At 39.5% G+C, this 16,778-nt stretch overlaps 1 protein-coding gene and 1 long non-coding RNA gene across 6 annotated transcripts in view; one reads left to right on the top strand and one right to left on the bottom strand.

Annotated features, from left to right (window-relative positions):
- The first annotated feature begins 2,164 nt into the window (after positions 1–2,164).
- slc25a42 (solute carrier family 25 member 42) lies at positions 2,165–12,913 on the top strand. 2 transcript variants are annotated; one of them, XM_069157168.1, is made up of 8 exons: positions 2,165–2,561; positions 6,289–6,473; positions 7,094–7,199; positions 7,387–7,412; positions 7,828–7,994; positions 8,112–8,228; positions 8,629–8,780; positions 8,906–12,913. In XM_069157168.1, the coding sequence occupies exons 2-8, from the start codon at positions 6,381–6,383 to the stop codon at positions 9,229–9,231; spliced, it is 987 nt and encodes a 328-aa protein (XP_069013269.1). In that variant the 5' UTR covers positions 2,165–2,561; positions 6,289–6,380; the 3' UTR covers positions 9,232–12,913. The 2 variants fall into 2 exon arrangements, with proteins under 2 accessions (XP_069013269.1, XP_069013270.1); XM_069157169.1 differs by having other exon boundaries at positions 2,165–2,547.
- A 2,583-nt stretch (positions 12,914–15,496) lies between these two features.
- LOC138202855 (uncharacterized) overlaps positions 15,497–16,778 on the bottom strand; it is a 28,654-nt gene continuing 27,372 nt past the window's right edge. For all 4 annotated transcript variants that reach the window (XR_011178674.1, XR_011178675.1, XR_011178672.1 and 1 more), the window contains one exon: positions 15,497–16,076. This is a non-coding gene — a long non-coding RNA (uncharacterized lncRNA). The remainder of the gene's footprint in view (positions 16,077–16,778) is intronic.

Consider the following 16,778-nt stretch of genomic DNA (forward strand, 5'->3'; position numbering starts at 1 on the left):
GCTTTTGTACGCAAGTTTTTTTTTTCTGAAACACATTTATGTTCATGAGATTTCGAAATGTAAATTTGAGTTTTTTGTCCCATGGGTTAATACAAAGGTATTTGCTGCTATGCAAATAGTTAAACTAAACTGTACTGTGCAGATTTCTTTCCTTCAGTATGATGAGACAAGGTTAATATGTATTGAATGCCTTTTTTAATTGAGCTAAACACTTCCTTTTTTTAAATGCTTGATTTGTATATTTACGGCCCGAGCACCGAAGGTGCGAAAGCCCAATTGTTATTCGTAAAATTATTATTCTTTTCATCCTGAAAGTTCAAATGCATTTTTGGAGGCTTTATCATATTCAAAAACTCGTGAAAGTTGATACGAAAATCTGTGAAACTCTTTCTCCTGCCGCCAGTGTTTCAGTTTTGGGTTTGTGTTGTACATGCAGTCATACTGATGCCAAATTAAATGTCAACAATAATACAAAATAAAATTCCCATGACTTTTTTTTTCATATTTTGGACGACATGCTGGTATGACAGTGGTGCAGTGGTTAGAGCGGTTGCCTCACAGTGAGAAGTAACTGGGTTCGATCGCCACTTGAGGCATACGTCAGTTCAGAAAAAGGTCATACCCCAAAAAGTGATACAAAAAAAAAGTCCTTTTTGTCTATAGTATATAATATATAGTATAGCTAGGGTGATGCGGCTAAGTTTGATGTTTCATCGTGACACAGGAAGTTGATGTTGAAGGTCAAACGATGCTCTAAACCTTATGAAACTTTGCACATGCGTCAGGCACCAACTTTCATGAGTTTTTGAAGATGTTAAAGCCGCTAAAAAAAGCAAAACATTTTTTAAGAAGAATAAGGAACAAGATCGAGAAAATTTTTTAAACTGCAAGCGGGAATATGTGGACCCTCGCATGCTGCACGTCGGGGATCCAGCGGGTCGGGGCCCCCGGCTCCCCGACGTGCAGCATGCGAGGGCCCGCATATCACTGCTTGCAGTTTTAATCATTATTACAGTGTAAAACAACATTATATTGCGTATTCTTCTTCACTTTTTGGTGCTCCCCCTGCTCTTGCTTTGTGCATATATAGTATACTGTATTTCACAGTACACTGTGAAACTGAGGCTAAAGATTAAAAATCCAGTGAACTTCACGACAGTGCTGGAAGAAGTATTCAGATCTTTCATGAGTGTAAAGGTACCAATACAACAGTGTAAAAATACTCCTTTACGAGTAAAAGTTGCATGAAAAATCCTACATATGTAAAAGTACATAAAATGTTGTTAAAGTTTTAAAGTAAAAGTACTTGTTTGGTCCCTCTGACTGATATATTATTATACAGGCATGAGATGGGATCATTAGATTATTAATGGTTGTGGTGGAGCCAGTCTGAGCTACTTGCTATACCTACTTACCTACTATATCCAGTTAATATACATGGACAGCAGTTAAATCTGAGGAGTCGTCAGATGATTATTGGAGGAAAGAAAAAACTAAGTTTGTAAATTTCAAATTTGTATATCAAAAGTAACTTACTGTCGATAAATGTTTTTGTATTGTAAAAACAACATTTCCCTCTGAAATGTAGAGGAGGAAAATAAATAAAGTAGCATAAAATGGAAACCAGTTAAGAAGAAATGCTTTAAAGTACAGTACATAAGTAAATGTACTTAGTTACTTTCCACCACTGCTCCGCTGTCACAAGGACAGATACAGGAGATCATTCCTGCTGACCGCAATAAGACTGTACAATAACTCACCTCTGGCAAAATCCATCACATAACAATAACGCTGTTGTCTGTGTTTCTTGGTTGTTTGTATATAATATATATAGATATATACTGTACTGTATATACTGTGCATTTTATATTTTATATTTTTTACTGCTATTTTACTGTTATTTTATTGCTTTTCTATTGTTCTATTATTATCTTATTGCTTCTGTATGCTGCTGTAGCGAAAAAAAAATTCCCCTCTGGGATTAATAAAGTAACTACCTAACCTAACCCTTCACAGTCAAAGAAAACCCCCTGAAGAAACTATAGTATGCCCAGTCCTTGCCAACTGTGTCTCCTGCTCACGCCCCTCTGACCGACCTATCCGAGCATGCTCCACCTCTTCTGGACTCCATTTCCCACAATGCACCGGGGGGGCTCGTCCTTGTCAAAGTGGTCGAGCTAACGTGAACTGCCCGGGGTCGCTGACAGGAGTAGTAACGGCAGAAATACAACAGCATGGAGGCTGCCTGTCACTTCAAGTCACCGCTGGGCTGATGGACTTGAGGCACGCGTGGAAGACAGCGCTTTCAACAGCGGGACATGTTTTGCCGTCAAAGACCGGAGTTTACCATTCATGTTCCCACCGCGCGAGATAAACACTGACGTTAGTGTAGCAGCGAGCTAACTGATAGCTTCCGTTACTTAACCTGATATATATATATATATATATATATATATATTTATTTATTTTGCTGAACTTGGAAACGTCCGACGTGACTCTCGACATCCAGAAGAGGGACATCAAAGCACCAGAAGTCTTCGCGCTCAGGTGAGACTCACAAGGTGAGATCTCCGGTGTTTGCGCCCCCCATTGACAGCTGAGCTGTTTATGTTCGTGGACAAGTTTCGACAAAGTGCAGAAAGGAGCAGCTCGGTGTTTCATTTCATCAGTGGATGTTTGTTTCTGCTTTGAGTTTACAGCTGGACAAAACAACGGAGATGAATCAGATAATTAATCAGCGGAACATGTTCGATCGTGTCTGTTTTTATTTATTGGTGAATTATTTTTGAACTGTTGTTCTGACACGCAAACAAAAACAGTTTAAAGATGCATCATATGAAGGAGGCAGTTTTTACACAACTTCTGTCGGACTTGTTGACCGAGCTGATTTTTTTATCGTGTTGTTCATTTTGTACGACAGCTGTAACAAGTGGTTGACTCATCGATTAGGTGAGCTACAGAAAATTAATGATCGATTCATTTAAAAAAAAAAAAAATTAAACAAAAAAAGAAGAAACATTTCAAAGAACTGATCAAATTCTCTGATTTCCAACTTCATAAATGTGAATATTTTCTGGTTCCTTCAGTCCTCCATAATAATAAACTGCATGTCTTTTGGTTGGAGACATTTCAGTGTTTCACTATTTTCTGACCTTTTTTTTTTAAGACCAAACAGCAAATCGAGTAATTGAGAAACTAATCAATGAATGACAATTGCACACTTAAAACTGCTATAATATTTCTGCTCATGTTCTTGACAGTTTATCTGACACACAACATTTAACTGATATTTGACTCATGACCATTAGGTGTTACGGGTCAAATGAGCAGATCGGGTTTTACAAGGCACTGCTGAGCATTAAACACTGTTCATCCACAGGGCAGCTCGACCTCCATCGCTGTTGTGCTGCAATGAAGCCTGAGGCGCACAAAGCAAAAATGGCCAGCAGTCAGGAACGAGGAACTGTAAAATGATATTCATGGTGAAAGAGGCTGTTGGGACGTCCCGGGTGAGGGATGGCCTGTGAGTAAGGACAGTAGGTGAGGTGACCGGAGACGCAGCAGGGCCTGATTTACTAAAGGTTTGCGTGTGTAAAAGCACGTGCAAACTTCACATCACCCGCAAAAAAACAAATGTCCAAGCTGATCTGCTAACGACGTGCAGTGAGGATTACATCTTTCAAATGTGCAATTTAACTCACGTCGTCCATTTTGCGTGTTTTCCTGAATGCATATGTAATATTGGGAGTTTCTATTCGAACGTGCAAAATACTGGGAGGGGAAATACAAATACATACATTTAGCACCCGCAATGATATTTACTAAACCTGGAAGTAGAAACAGGAGAAGTGATTGATGTGTATTTTAGTACGACTGAAAGGAACCTATTAATCAGGTGCGCAAATCTGGAGAGACGACTGCTCTCATTGTTGTGAGAAGGAGACGCAGAGAAACTAAAGAATATGTAGAGAACGTGTTTTTACGCACGTGGAAACATTTCTGAGATGTCAGAGGCAAAACATTATTTAGACATATCGTTTGTCCAGCGATGACATTTCTGAGTTATTGAATGAACTGAAAGATGATTTACAGCCAACAACAAGGAGGAGCCACGAGATAGACTACCAGCAATTAAAATAACTTCTTACGACTCAGCATGTTCCTGCCTCTGGGTCATTCCTCCGTATCTCTGCGGGAACATCACGCCCAGTCCCGTTAGTCAGGTGTGATGTCACAGGTGCTGAACGTGTCCCCGCAGAATTCACAGGTACATAAGGGTCCGGAACAGTCGCGAGGCTCTGAATGAAACTAATTCACCTGCTCATCACAGAAAGATCTGGACCTGCTGCTCAGTGTTTGTTGGAGGATCTCATCCACCGTCCTTCCTGTTTTATTATAAACCTATTTTTCACCTTTTTGTTTTTCCCACAGTATTGACTTTCTTACTGATAATCTCCTATATAACGTTTTGTTCTTGTTATATTTATATTTCTTAATTTCAATTGGATCAGATTTCCTTTTCCTTTTGCGGTCGCTCTGTTTTCCATTGCTGGAATCACTTTAACACACACAAACCCTTCATTTACTTACAGCGATTTGCCGTTGATATCGGAAATATTCTCAGTAAATCACCCGCAAAACGGGTGCAAAATAAATGTGCAAACCTTTTTTGAAAAAACACACAATTTAGTACCCTTTATTTGAGATCTTAGTAAATCGGGCCCTAAGTGGGCCTTTGAGAATCTGGCTTGAAGCCCTGTTGTACTGATGCCAATATTAGTTGCCCATGACTACCCAGCTTTTCAGCAGACCCTCTGTTTGCACGCTGTATCACAGCTTTCAATCTTCTTTTGCTTCATTCTCTCCACTGTTGCTAAACTCCTCTAATGTTTTTTTTTTTTTTTTTTTTTTTTTTTAAACAGGGTCCATCTTCTCAAGGTACGCTTCAATGGATTCATCTAATGCTGAAGCTCCTTTGCATCATTGTTGTTGATAATATATTGAGCCAGACAGAGAAAGATAAATCAGACTGGAGCATTTAGTAGTTAAAGAGACAGATATTTCCTCCAGGAGTTAGTAGAGGCGCAAACGGGGTTCAGCTGTTATCGTTCTGATACTTTGTCAATAGTTTCATCAGCTTTCTTTTACTGCATTGCAAGTAAATAAAAAGTTTCAGAACAGGAGTATAACCTATTTATATGTTGGATATACCTGGAAACCAATCTTAACCCTAAATTGAATAAATTGTATTCTTGATATCAAAACTGACTAAGAAAAGATTGTAGGACTTAGAAATCAGTCACAATATCACTCATTTTGTCTTCTGTCATCTTCCTTTTAACTTCATGTATATTCTTTTTTTTTTTTGCTTTTATGGAAAGTGGATGTATACTGCAACACTAAAGCCATCAGCTTTCTCACCTGTGATTCACGTCTGACATACTCGGCAGTTTTGGACTTGAGACTGTTATTTTAAGTTATTTTGAGCAACGCTGGACTGTGAAACTTCAGTCTCACAGTCCAGCGTTGTTTCAGTCAAGTAACTATGTAAGAACGAAGCAGCGAGCCTGAAAAGGTTGAAGCTCGCATGAATGGATGAATTGTCCGGTGAAATGATTAGCTCACTGAAAAACATGCAAATGCCTTGTGTTGTTAAAAAGTAGTGAGATCTTCATCTTTACTGAGTGGACATGCAGGATTGTCCTGATTGTGCAAAGCTGTGGTCAAACTGCTCTCTGGTATATTAAAGGAACGACCTCAGTCCTGCTTGTTGCTCAAACACAGACCTTTCACCTACAAGTCGGAGAGTGCTTCAGTCTATCTATTGTGGCTCTACACCGTCCCTGTCTTTATATAGCTGTGGTTGAATATAACCGGATTATTATCCAGGCAGCTACTCACACGAGGTGTGTATTGTATTTATAGTTTGTTGTTTAAAAATAACCAGCCTCTGTCAGTCATCACACACTCTCTCTCTCTGACGTGACACTGTTATAGTCTGCAGGGGAATGCAAAGCAAGAAAACAGATTTCTTTGTTTAGACTTGATTTCTAGAGTATTTATTCCCACATGATGAAGCAATATTCCTGATAATGTTTATTGTATGTTTGCTTCTTCACAGAGTCAGATTCCTGCTTGTCACTTGATCCTGATGCAGAGTAACAAGAGTGGAGGCTCGGCCATCTGAATGAGCTGCCATTTGTTTTATATTTAGGATAACCTAAAACTGACGCTTGCTTTTTTTTTTTTTTTTTCCCCCCTTTCTGTGACCTCTTCTCTCCTCTGTAGCTCTTTGGTGCTGGTGTTGCTCCGCCCCCACCTCCACCCACCTTCTCCCCGTGGTTGACTTCATGAGCGTGCTCAGTGTGTAGTCCTTGGGGATGGGGAGTGGAGTCCAGGAACAACGGGCACCACTAACGCAGGGAGAAGTGCTGCCACTGGCCTCCTCCAGTCAGTCAGAAGTGAGCTATAAGGTAAAAGCTGAGACCCACTCAGAGGGAGGTTTTCCCTCCAACTGTCACTAATGTGGCCGTTGGACTAATTGGGTTTCTGTCGATAATTTCATATCAATAATCCGTTCCGGTTAAGATCGATTTCTTTCTATGTTTTATTTTGGTGATTACATACTGTAGGAAACTGACACACTGCTTAAATAACTTTACTGGTTTTTTTTTTTTAGACAAACGGCAAATTGTGCCTTCATCTGGTAATCTGTAGCGGCAGAGTTGTTGTTGCATCGTGATGCTGTTTCAGTGTCCTTGTTTTCATCTTTTTTACTGTCTTTGTTTGATGAAAATTCTGTGGTGTAGTCAAACCAGGCGTACCTCGTCCTGTTAGTTGCTGTATTCTGTGTGAAATTGATTAACCGAGCCGAGCTCAGCAGCTCCGGTTCATTTAACAACATCTGCTCCCATGTGTGAGGTTTTCTGAGCTGGTTAGTAAAATGTCAACTATTATCCCGATGTAACTCTGGCTTAATGATCAACTGCATCTCAAACACAACTTTGTTCTCGTGAGGTCGTAGCTGGAAATTTACAGGATTCACTCTGTTGCTGCTGGTGACCTTAAATGTGATTCCTCCATTGCTGAGCAGGACCTGAAGCACACCGTCCTCAACTCGCTGTTCTCGGGGGCTTTAGCGGGAGCTGTGGCCAAGACGGCTGTCGCCCCGTTGGATAGAACTAAGATCATCTTCCAAGGCAAGTTGGATGCTCTGCTGACCTAAAAGATGAAAGTGTTTTTAGGCAGCAAATGACCTGAATGAATGACATGGATTTAGGTAGTTATCTAGTTATGTGGTATTGGTGTTACTAAAAAGACAATAACTGAATTTACCAGATAAACCGCAAGTACTTTATTAATATTCTTTATATGTTTTATTTTCAGTGTCTTCAGCAAGATTCTCTGCCAAGGTTAGTTTGAGCATCACATCCGTCATGTCAGTTGTCTGCTTCTCATTCATATGAGTTTAATTCCACACCGATTATGATTATGAGATTTACGCAAATGACTTATTTTAAGTCAAACCCTGATCTTTTTCTACATCTAGCCTGGTGGTTTTTGGTGCCTAATCCTAAGGCACCTCGCTTTACACGTTAGGCGAGGCAAAATGTGACACCGACACGGTTGCTTAATTCATTTCTATTGCAGTTAATCCCAATGTCTTAGTTCAGTTTAATTCACAGTTAAAATGAACATCCGTTCACATTTGTTTTCAGTCTGACCAAAACATTTACGACAGGAACAAGTTGAAAGGCAACAATAGTAACCAATGCATCATAATTCATGTTTATATGTTTATCTGTTTATCTGTTCACTGTATCGCAGGAAGCGTACAGTTTGATCTACCGCACCTACCTGAAGAATGGCTTCTTCAGTTTGTGGAGGGGGAACTCCGCCACCATGGTGCGAGTCATCCCGTACGCTGCCATCCAGTTCTGTGCACATGAGCAGTACAAGCGGCTGCTGGGAGGCTACTACGGCTTTCAGGGGAAGTAAGTGTCCATATGTTTTTACAAATCTTTCGCCTGTTTCTGAACTTCTGTCTCACGTGAACTCCTCAAAAACAATTTAAAAGCTGAGCGACACATTTGTTTTACTGTCTGTTCCAGAGCTCTGCCTCCGTTGCCACGGTTACTGGCCGGGGCTATGGCCGGTACCACGGCAGCCATGCTGACCTATCCTCTTGACATGGTGCGAGCCAGGATGGCTGTAACGCCAAAGGAAATGTAAGGCCGTGTTTAGGTGCTAATAGATAGTCATCAGTGGGTATTTGGGAATTTAATCAGTGGCCACTGCACTGCAGCAAAACTACACACGGTCCATGTTTAGGATGAAAAACAAAACATTAACCTTATTAAAGAAAAAAATGACACAGCACAGCCTTTTATAGTGCAATGAAAGTATTCGACTACATCTCTGGAAATCATTGTATTTCTCCATCAGGTCTTAGATCTGCTCACAGTCATGCTTTTGACACTCAATGCTCTGTTCATTTTCCAATATTCACTTCTAAAGACTTTAAATTTGCCAGTCAGAAGAAAATATTAGTAGGTTATACAAAGAAATGATTTTTTTTTTCTGTTATTTTTGTCCCTTTTATATTTCTTGTTGTTGTGTCTGTTGTAGGTACAGCAACATTATGCACGTGTTTGTACGGATCTCTCGAGAAGAAGGCCTGAAAACGCTGTACCGAGGCTTCACTCCCACCATACTGGGTGTCGTCCCCTACGCTGGCCTCAGCTTCTTCACCTACGAGACTCTGAAGAAGTTACATGCAGGTAGAGCACCGCCACATGTGTATCTGTGTATTGATCCACAGCCCTGTTCTTTTTTTTATTTTTTTATTTTTATTGTATGCACGCACCTAATGTCCACGTAAAACACATGTCCCTCCTCCATGCAGAGCAGAGCGGCCGCGCGCAGCCCTACTCGTACGAACGTCTGGCTTTCGGAGCCTGCGCGGGCCTCATCGGCCAGTCGTCCTCTTACCCTCTGGATGTGGTTCGACGGCGCATGCAGACTGCGGGTGTCACGGGTCACACGTACAGCACCATCCTGGGCACCATGAAGGAGATCGTGTCCGAGGAGGGGATCATCCGAGGACTGTACAAAGGTCTCAGTATGAACTGGGTCAAAGGGCCCATCGCGGTGGGGATCAGCTTCACCACCTTTGACCTCACTCAGATTCTCCTGAGGAAGCTGCATCAGTTGGGCTATACGGCTCGATAATAGAGAGAGAGAGAGTTAGAGAGAGAGTTAGAGAGAGAGAGAGAGAGAGGGAAACGGGGATGACAGAAACCCTCTGAAGTCAGAGAGTGAGGAGTGCGTGTTGCTGGATAGAAGCAAACTCGCGATGGCTCAGGTTGTGCAGCTAATATTAAGTTATTCTCTCTTTGTCTGTGTGCAGCAGAGGTAAGTTTGGATGGTGCAGTTAACCCTGTTGTCATGTTCGTCTCAATACGATCAATGATTTTGCGCGTGTACACGTAACTTGTAATGCCTCTCATGAACCAGGCCTCTGAGTGTATCGATCGGTCAGAGAGCGAAGAGGCCGAGGTCTCCGAGCTGCCACGTGTGTCTGCTTCTATCGGACACTTTACAATGCGATGCAGGTGTCCACTCATTTACTATTCAATTTTAAATATTCCTACGATTTAATGAGAGTAAAATATCCTCCCTTGAGATTTATTTTGTTGTGAGTGAATTTGTTTTAAATAATTATACCAAAGGTTCTGATGTGAGCAAGCTGCTGATGACACGATGGTCGTGGTGTTAATATGTTTAACTATAACTGGCGCAAAGTTTGTCAGCACTAAGGTTTATAGCAGCGTTGTAACTGCTATCAAATAGTTCATCTCTACCAATCCGGGATCTTTTAAGTGGCACTTCTGAAGATTGAATTCACGCCGTTATTTGAAGTTGAGCAGTGACTGCCGACAAATGAGCTCTATTTTATGCCAGTGCCAACAGATATGAAATATTAAGAGTGCCCGTAACGTTTGATGTTTGTTTTCACTTCCATCATATCATGAGCTTTTGGGAAGATTGTTGCTTGCAAGAGACACCTGTTCATGAAATATCAATACAGATTTCACTCGAGTTTAAGCCGCTATTGACATGCAGTCCGAAGTGATCATCATCGAGAAAGTTTATTGGTAATTCTCCAAATGTGGGATCTTACGCTGTGATTTTTAAAGGAGCAGTATGTAGGATTTAGTGGCATCTAGTGGCGAGGTTGCAGATTGCAGCCACCCGAACAAGGGAAAATCTACCATGACCACCAGGTAATGTAGTTTCACGAAATTATGAACGAATGAAAACATAATTACGAATATTAAATTCCATTTCTGCCACCTAACTCCTACACACGGGTCCTTTAACAGCTAATGTTACTAATGTAATCCAGCACAACGGCCCTCAACGACTAGTTTGGGAAGTTTCAAATGTCCCATTGTTGCCGACGTCGTGAGAGAGATGTTTCTTTAAATACATTGTGATTACTTTACAGTATATTCAGAAGCATTTTTAATATTGTCACCCTTGTGTGTGTGTGTCGCTGGTGTTGGAAACGCACACCGACTGCACACAGTGCACAAACGCTGTCTTCCATTTGCTGTCGGTGCGACGGCTGCGTGGTCTGTCTCTCAGCTGCCATTAATGCCTGTTTGGTTGAATGACTGACGGGTCGATGAGATAACTCGAAAACTCCTGGTCAGAGGAGACTCGCAATGCAGAGCTGCAGCAGTATTCACTTATGGACTGATTCAACTGGAAACACGTAAACACCTCAGATCATTACATTTAGTTACAGGCATTCGTTAAGTTCCTTTCTAGTTGATTTCAGTATTGTACTTTTACCTCAGCAGCACATAATTTAACGTTGGCGTAACTGTGACATATCGATGTGTTGTGTGTGGTGGTGCCATTTGTGCTCATTTGGCTGCAGGTGAGACAGATTAACGTTTTGACAGTATTGACGATGCCGGCTCAATGGTTTCTATACTTTAGAGCACACGTGCCGACGCAGGACGGGTGAGCAGCCGAGCACAGAGCCAAGTGGAGCAGAGGGCGGGACGTGTCATCTGCACCAACAAACGACAAGTAGGAAGGCCCTCGAGATAAGAAACAAGATTGACTTTTTTTTTTTTTTTTATCTCCGTGCTAGGGCTCTACAAATGGTCACTTTTTATTGGTACATCTTCAGATTTGATGAATTATCAGCAGAGAAACTCCCAGAACTGATACAAAACCCAGAGTAATGCCTTAATGTTGACAAGTTTAATTCAGTGTTATCGGGCAAAAAGGACTTTCTGTAATTGAATCTCTGAGAAAGTTGGTGTTTTAACTATGAAAATTATTATCGCAGTCGGAATAGATTTTTGTCAATTAACCAATTGATTAATCCAGTGATTGTTTCAGGACGCTGTAGTGCAGAAAAGACACCTGCGTTTCAGCGCTGATACCAAGGTGATTCTTTTTTGATAAAAAAAAAAAAAAATGTCCTATGGGCTGTAAAAACTTATTTTCTACGACCACTTTTCAAATGTAAAGTGTTGTAAAAAAAAAAAAAGTCAAAAATGAGCAAATTGTGATTTAAATCACTCACTGTCTCATCAAAGAATAATAAAAGAAGATGAGAAATCTGAGCAACAGATTTAATTTTCAGTGTTCACCGTCGGGCGCGCACGTTTTGGTCAGAACCAAATAATCTTAAGATTCAATACCGAGCTTTATTCAGTGATTTGAATCAATTCAGCCCGATTTGGAGACCTGCCTCCGTCTGACCATCTTCCTCTCGGTCTGCTCGGGAATGTTGTGATTGTTTTCAAGCAGGATCAGTGCATATAATCGCGAGTAGAAAACCCGGATGCTGTCAGCTTTGCAGCAGAGCAGAGAGGCAGGAGGGGCCGTCGCTCTCTAGGTGAGGAAGACCTGTGACACTGATGTGCTCTTCTTCCTCGTCTGTTCAATCAGCTGCGGGCAGGTTTAGTCTTTTTTAATATCAATCAGTTCTCTGAGCGAAAGCTAGTTACCGACTCTCAAGTGCCTAACAGCAAGGAATAGTAAAGTGTTTTTTTTTTTACTATGACTGAGCTACTTCTACTAACCTTTTTGAAGATTGCTTCCTTTTCTAGCCTCGTTTCAGTCTTTGAGCTCCGAGTATTTCAAAGGCAACAGATGGTTTGAAAGTGGTTTGAAGTTTGGGGATTTGTGACTGAATGTATTTCTTCAGGTCCAGTTTTTGTGTGTGAATTTTGTCAAACTCAAACTGCCTTGCAGGGTGAAATAAACAATTTGTGGTTCCCCATTCATTCTGACAGAAGTTTCGGACAGATTTAAAGGAATGTAGCAGGAATATCAAAGCACATTTAATTCTTTCTGTACCCTGATTTAAATCAGAAGAACAGAATGATTCATGTAATGTCATGTTTTTGCCTCCCTTTTGATCTGCCCGTAGATTAAAAGAGTAAAAGAAGTACACTATAACAGACAATCATTAAATGCCAAAACAAATGTTGGTTTCAAAATGAAATCATCTTTGATGAGAACATAGACAGTGGCTTAACGAGAAGAAATACTGAAACACTACAGAAACTAACTGCTACAAATTGTGATTTAGTTTATTTTCTTAAATCAAATGTGATCGTTTTAACCATGTTTGCGGGAGCTCCTACACACGCAGACACGCAGACGTACAGTTTGTGTGTTGCAGCCGATCATCTTCAACAGCTGTGTTGTAAATCCCAGTGATTTGTGCCAACTGAATGTAAACGCACCTAGTACTACTAACCACACCCTGTGTCCAGTCTCCAGTGATGATGATGATGATGATGATGATGATGGTGGTGTATCCCGAGGTCTGAAATATCAACTTCTCAAATAAAACTGGATGTTGACATTTTCGTGTTAATCGTTTCGCTGGTTTTCATGTCACGTTTGAATGATGTATGTTTGGACTTTGAATCAAACACTTTCCCTCAAAAATTTGTTTTGATTCTTGTTATTTCTCGGATGTTTTGACCCTGAAGGTACTGACGGATGTGTGTGTGTGCAGAGTTTATAATAACCTCTGAAATCCGAGCTGAAGGTGTGTGACCACTGATTGGAAGTTAATCTGGGTGCAATAAACAATTTAGTGTGATGGGAAATTTAACATTGAGACGTTCAGTGATGTTGCATACATCTTGTATCCAGCAATGAATTTTTTTGAGAAAAAAAAAATGATTTGGATGTTCAGAGATTCTGTGTTTTTCAGTTGTGGAGGAGGCTTGGACGTCATTTTGAGAACTTTTCTAGGACGGATATATCTGTAAGAGGTCATTAATTAAGTCTTTTAACAGTTGGCTAACAAATAATAAAAAAAATAAATTATGTGGAGCTCAATAGCCTGTTTAAAAAAAATATTAGAATTAGGAAATAAATGTTCAAGTGTAGAAATGAATGTTTGTGTGTAATTGTATATCAGCTGGGTGACAAATGACAAAATAATGTATAGATCAGTTATAAACGATATTCGTACAAAACATAAAATAATGACAGAAACATTACAAATATATATATATTTTTAAATCCCCCAAAGTTGTAGGCCTATTTCTGTCAGTTTGTTCCGCTTATGTATTTTTTGTTTTAGTTTTTTTTCACATTTGGGTCCTCATAGCCTACTTACAGTGGTGTCGTTGTCTCTGTATATGTGTAATGAGATCAAATCAACACAGGAGGACGCTCTATCCCAATGAATGAGTGAGTGAACCGCTTCTCCTGCAGTGCCGCGTCCTGACCAGCAGGCGGCGGTGCAGCACAGCTCTGGGAGCTGACGGCGGAAGGTGAGCTGGGTCAGATGGAGCTGCTTCTCCGCCCGAGGCCGTGCTGGCGCTTTGAACTTGACCGTGAACGCAACACAGTGCAAAGAAGAAACAGCAAACTGAAAACAGATCTGGTTCATTGAAATTAATAATATTAAAATACTAAGGACGTCTGAGGGTAGATTTAGAGGCACCGAAAGTTTGTAGAATATAAAGAAATCCCTATTTATTATTATTATTATTATTTTTTTAAAGGGTTTTACTGGGTGTTTCTGTTCATTGAGCAGCTTTCTAAATAAGATAAAATATTTGGTTTAGCGCAGGTTTTCTTCTTGACCCGGACAAGCAGCTCGGACCAGACTCTTTGTGCTGAGATTTTTTTGGGAAAGTGGGAGAAAAAAAAGTACTAAGAAAGGAGCTATAGGCAAGATAGAGGACTAATTAGAGAGTAAAGAAGGAGGGAGGGATGGATGGAGGCTGTCAGAGGATGTGGTTGCTATAGATACTTGGCATGATGCCGGATGGAGGCAGAGCCAATTTGCATTCATTCAGATGATGGCTGCTCTCACAGTCTCTCTCTCGCTGTGTGTCTGAAATAAAAGCAGCTAAAGAACCATTTTAATTTCTTCCTTCTTAATAACTCAATTTCCTTTAAAAAAAAACAAAAACCTTTTATTTCAATTTAATGCAAACTGCAGTGAAAATTGATTTACAACATTAACCTATGTCTGCCTGATGGAAAATACATGTGCTGGAATATTATTAGCCTAATAGTAGGCTGTTTATATTTGATTGCGTCAGAAAGCAAAAAATTTTGTTCCATTTGAAAATCAAAAGGCTTTTTCTATAGCCTATGTACGATTATTAGATTTTGTAGCTAAAAGCTGTAAAACCATTGTCACTTTTTCTTATTATTTTTTAAATACAGAAATAAATCAAATTTATTTAAAATACAAAGACTTGTACTCAATAGGCCAGTCTTGTGTGTGGGCCTAAATTTGTTCCTCAAGACAAGATTCAAGAACAAAATTCTGAATTCATTTGAGAAAAAAACGAATTATTGTAAAAAAAGTAAATATATACATAGGGTAGCCTTTTATTTCTTAGTCTTTAATTATTTTTTTTTACAGCCTTCTCATTAAGACCTGGGTTAGGGTTAATACACAGCATATTAATTAGCCTTCTTAAAGGAGTCTGGCCTTTAAAGTAGCTCAGTTAGCTTGTGTGGGCCTGTAGAATAAGAGCATTATTTCAAATTTTTTTTTTTTTTCATCTTTTAATATTGCTTATTTGTGTAAAATGTTTATTTCTGTGCATGGAAACTGACTAAATAAAACAAAAAATACAAATAAATAAAATCCTCCCCCTTTTATCAAAGAGCTTACAACAGAAGTCTGGAACTTTTTCAAAAGTGTGTGCAAAAAAACAAGAACATCTATTGAAACAAAAAGTTTGTGATGTGAAATAAATATTGCTTATTTCATCATATAACAGCAAGTAGTAATTGTGATTTTTAAGAAAATAAAAATGAGCTTTAATTAATTTGATCAAATAAACTTTACATATAGAATAATAAACATTTTTGCTGCTTTAAATGTGAGAGCAGTGTCTCAAAAGGCTGCGCTTATGAGATATTTTAGAGCAACATGCATTTAATATGAAAACAGAAAAAGAATCACTGGAGAAAAATGTCAAAAGTAATCTTACTTTATTAACATGTTTACAAACGTATATATATGGGCAAAACACATAAACATCGGTTTCCTTTGAACTCTAATGATTCAAATGACAGACTCATTGGAAAAAGACCTCATGGTCATTTTTAATTAAAAAACTGAGAACAATCAAACGACACTATATGAAGGTTGATTTAAAAATAATAAAAAATAAAGAACAGTCTGTGAAATTCTTCTCTTTACTCATCCCAAATGAAAATCACAGTGAACTCTGGAGGTGTAATCATACAAATAGAAACACCATTGTAAATATATTAAAAAAAATAAGAAAACACAAAATTCACTATATTTATTATATATTTTAATGTATATATTAACCAAAACACATCTGCTTGTTGGCAGTAAAATACATCTGAAGGCACAACTGATAGAAAAATGTGATTTCACAAGCCTCTTTTTGTCTTTGAATGTGGAATGGTTAACTCTTACATAACAAAATCTTCATTTCGTATATTTATGCGGGAGGAAATAAACAAAGATATTTAAAGTGGTCCGGTCTTTGAGCCAATCAGAGATTTCCCAGCATGCCATCAATCTGCAACAAAATGAAAGAGTAAATTAGAGGCAGAACAGAATGAAGAGACAGAGTGAAATTCACATAGTTTTCACAGTCAGGATCATCAAGGCCAGTGAGAACTCCTGAGATACAACTGCACCAGGACTGACTCAGCAGGTTTGGACTCAAATTTAATAAACAAAATAGGAGGGTGTGGCTGGAGAATACAGGGACTCCCTCGTCATGACTACCAATATCTGTCTGTGTTGGAGTCAACACTCCCTCAGCTCTGACCTCTGAAGACTGGAGCATGGAGGGGACACAGTCAGCAGGGAACCCCACAATCATGCCAGAGGGAGAAAACACACACACACACACACACACACACACACACACACACACACACACACACACACACACACACACACACACACACACACACACACAGAGACAGTTCTGCTGTCTGGTTTTGCATCGTCATGACAGAACAAGATAAGAAGCTGTGAAAAGGGAAGTAATCCTAATTTGTCCAGACTTCAATTATCACAACTGCACATGAAAAGCAGAGACAAGCAGACACACACGGCCACCTTTGTACATTTAAATTATTCAGCAAAACCTCCCATAAAACCTACAATCACTTCACGTTGATAGATTTGAAAATATCAATGCCTTATTTCTATTACTGCTCCAACAGTGCAGACTGATGGGCAGTAAAAAAAAAAAAAAAAAAAATCAAGG

Source organism: Embiotoca jacksoni, unplaced genomic scaffold, assembly GCF_022577435.1.
Source record: "Embiotoca jacksoni isolate LCO1_2020_lvr unplaced genomic scaffold, fEmbJac1.0.p SCAF_22, whole genome shotgun sequence".
NCBI lineage: Eukaryota > Metazoa > Chordata > Actinopteri > Embiotocidae > Embiotoca > Embiotoca jacksoni.

Coding starts and splice junctions, on each gene's coding strand:
- slc25a42 (XM_069157168.1), top strand. CDS start 6,381: ATGGGGAGTGGAGTCCAGGAACAACGGGCACCACTAACGCAGGGAGAA. Junction 7,200..7,386: donor AACTAAGATCATCTTCCAAG/GCAAGTTGGATG, acceptor TTTTATTTTCAG/TGTCTTCAGCAAGATTCTCT. Junction 8,229..8,628: donor GCTGTAACGCCAAAGGAAAT/GTAAGGCCGTGT, acceptor TGTCTGTTGTAG/GTACAGCAACATTATGCACG.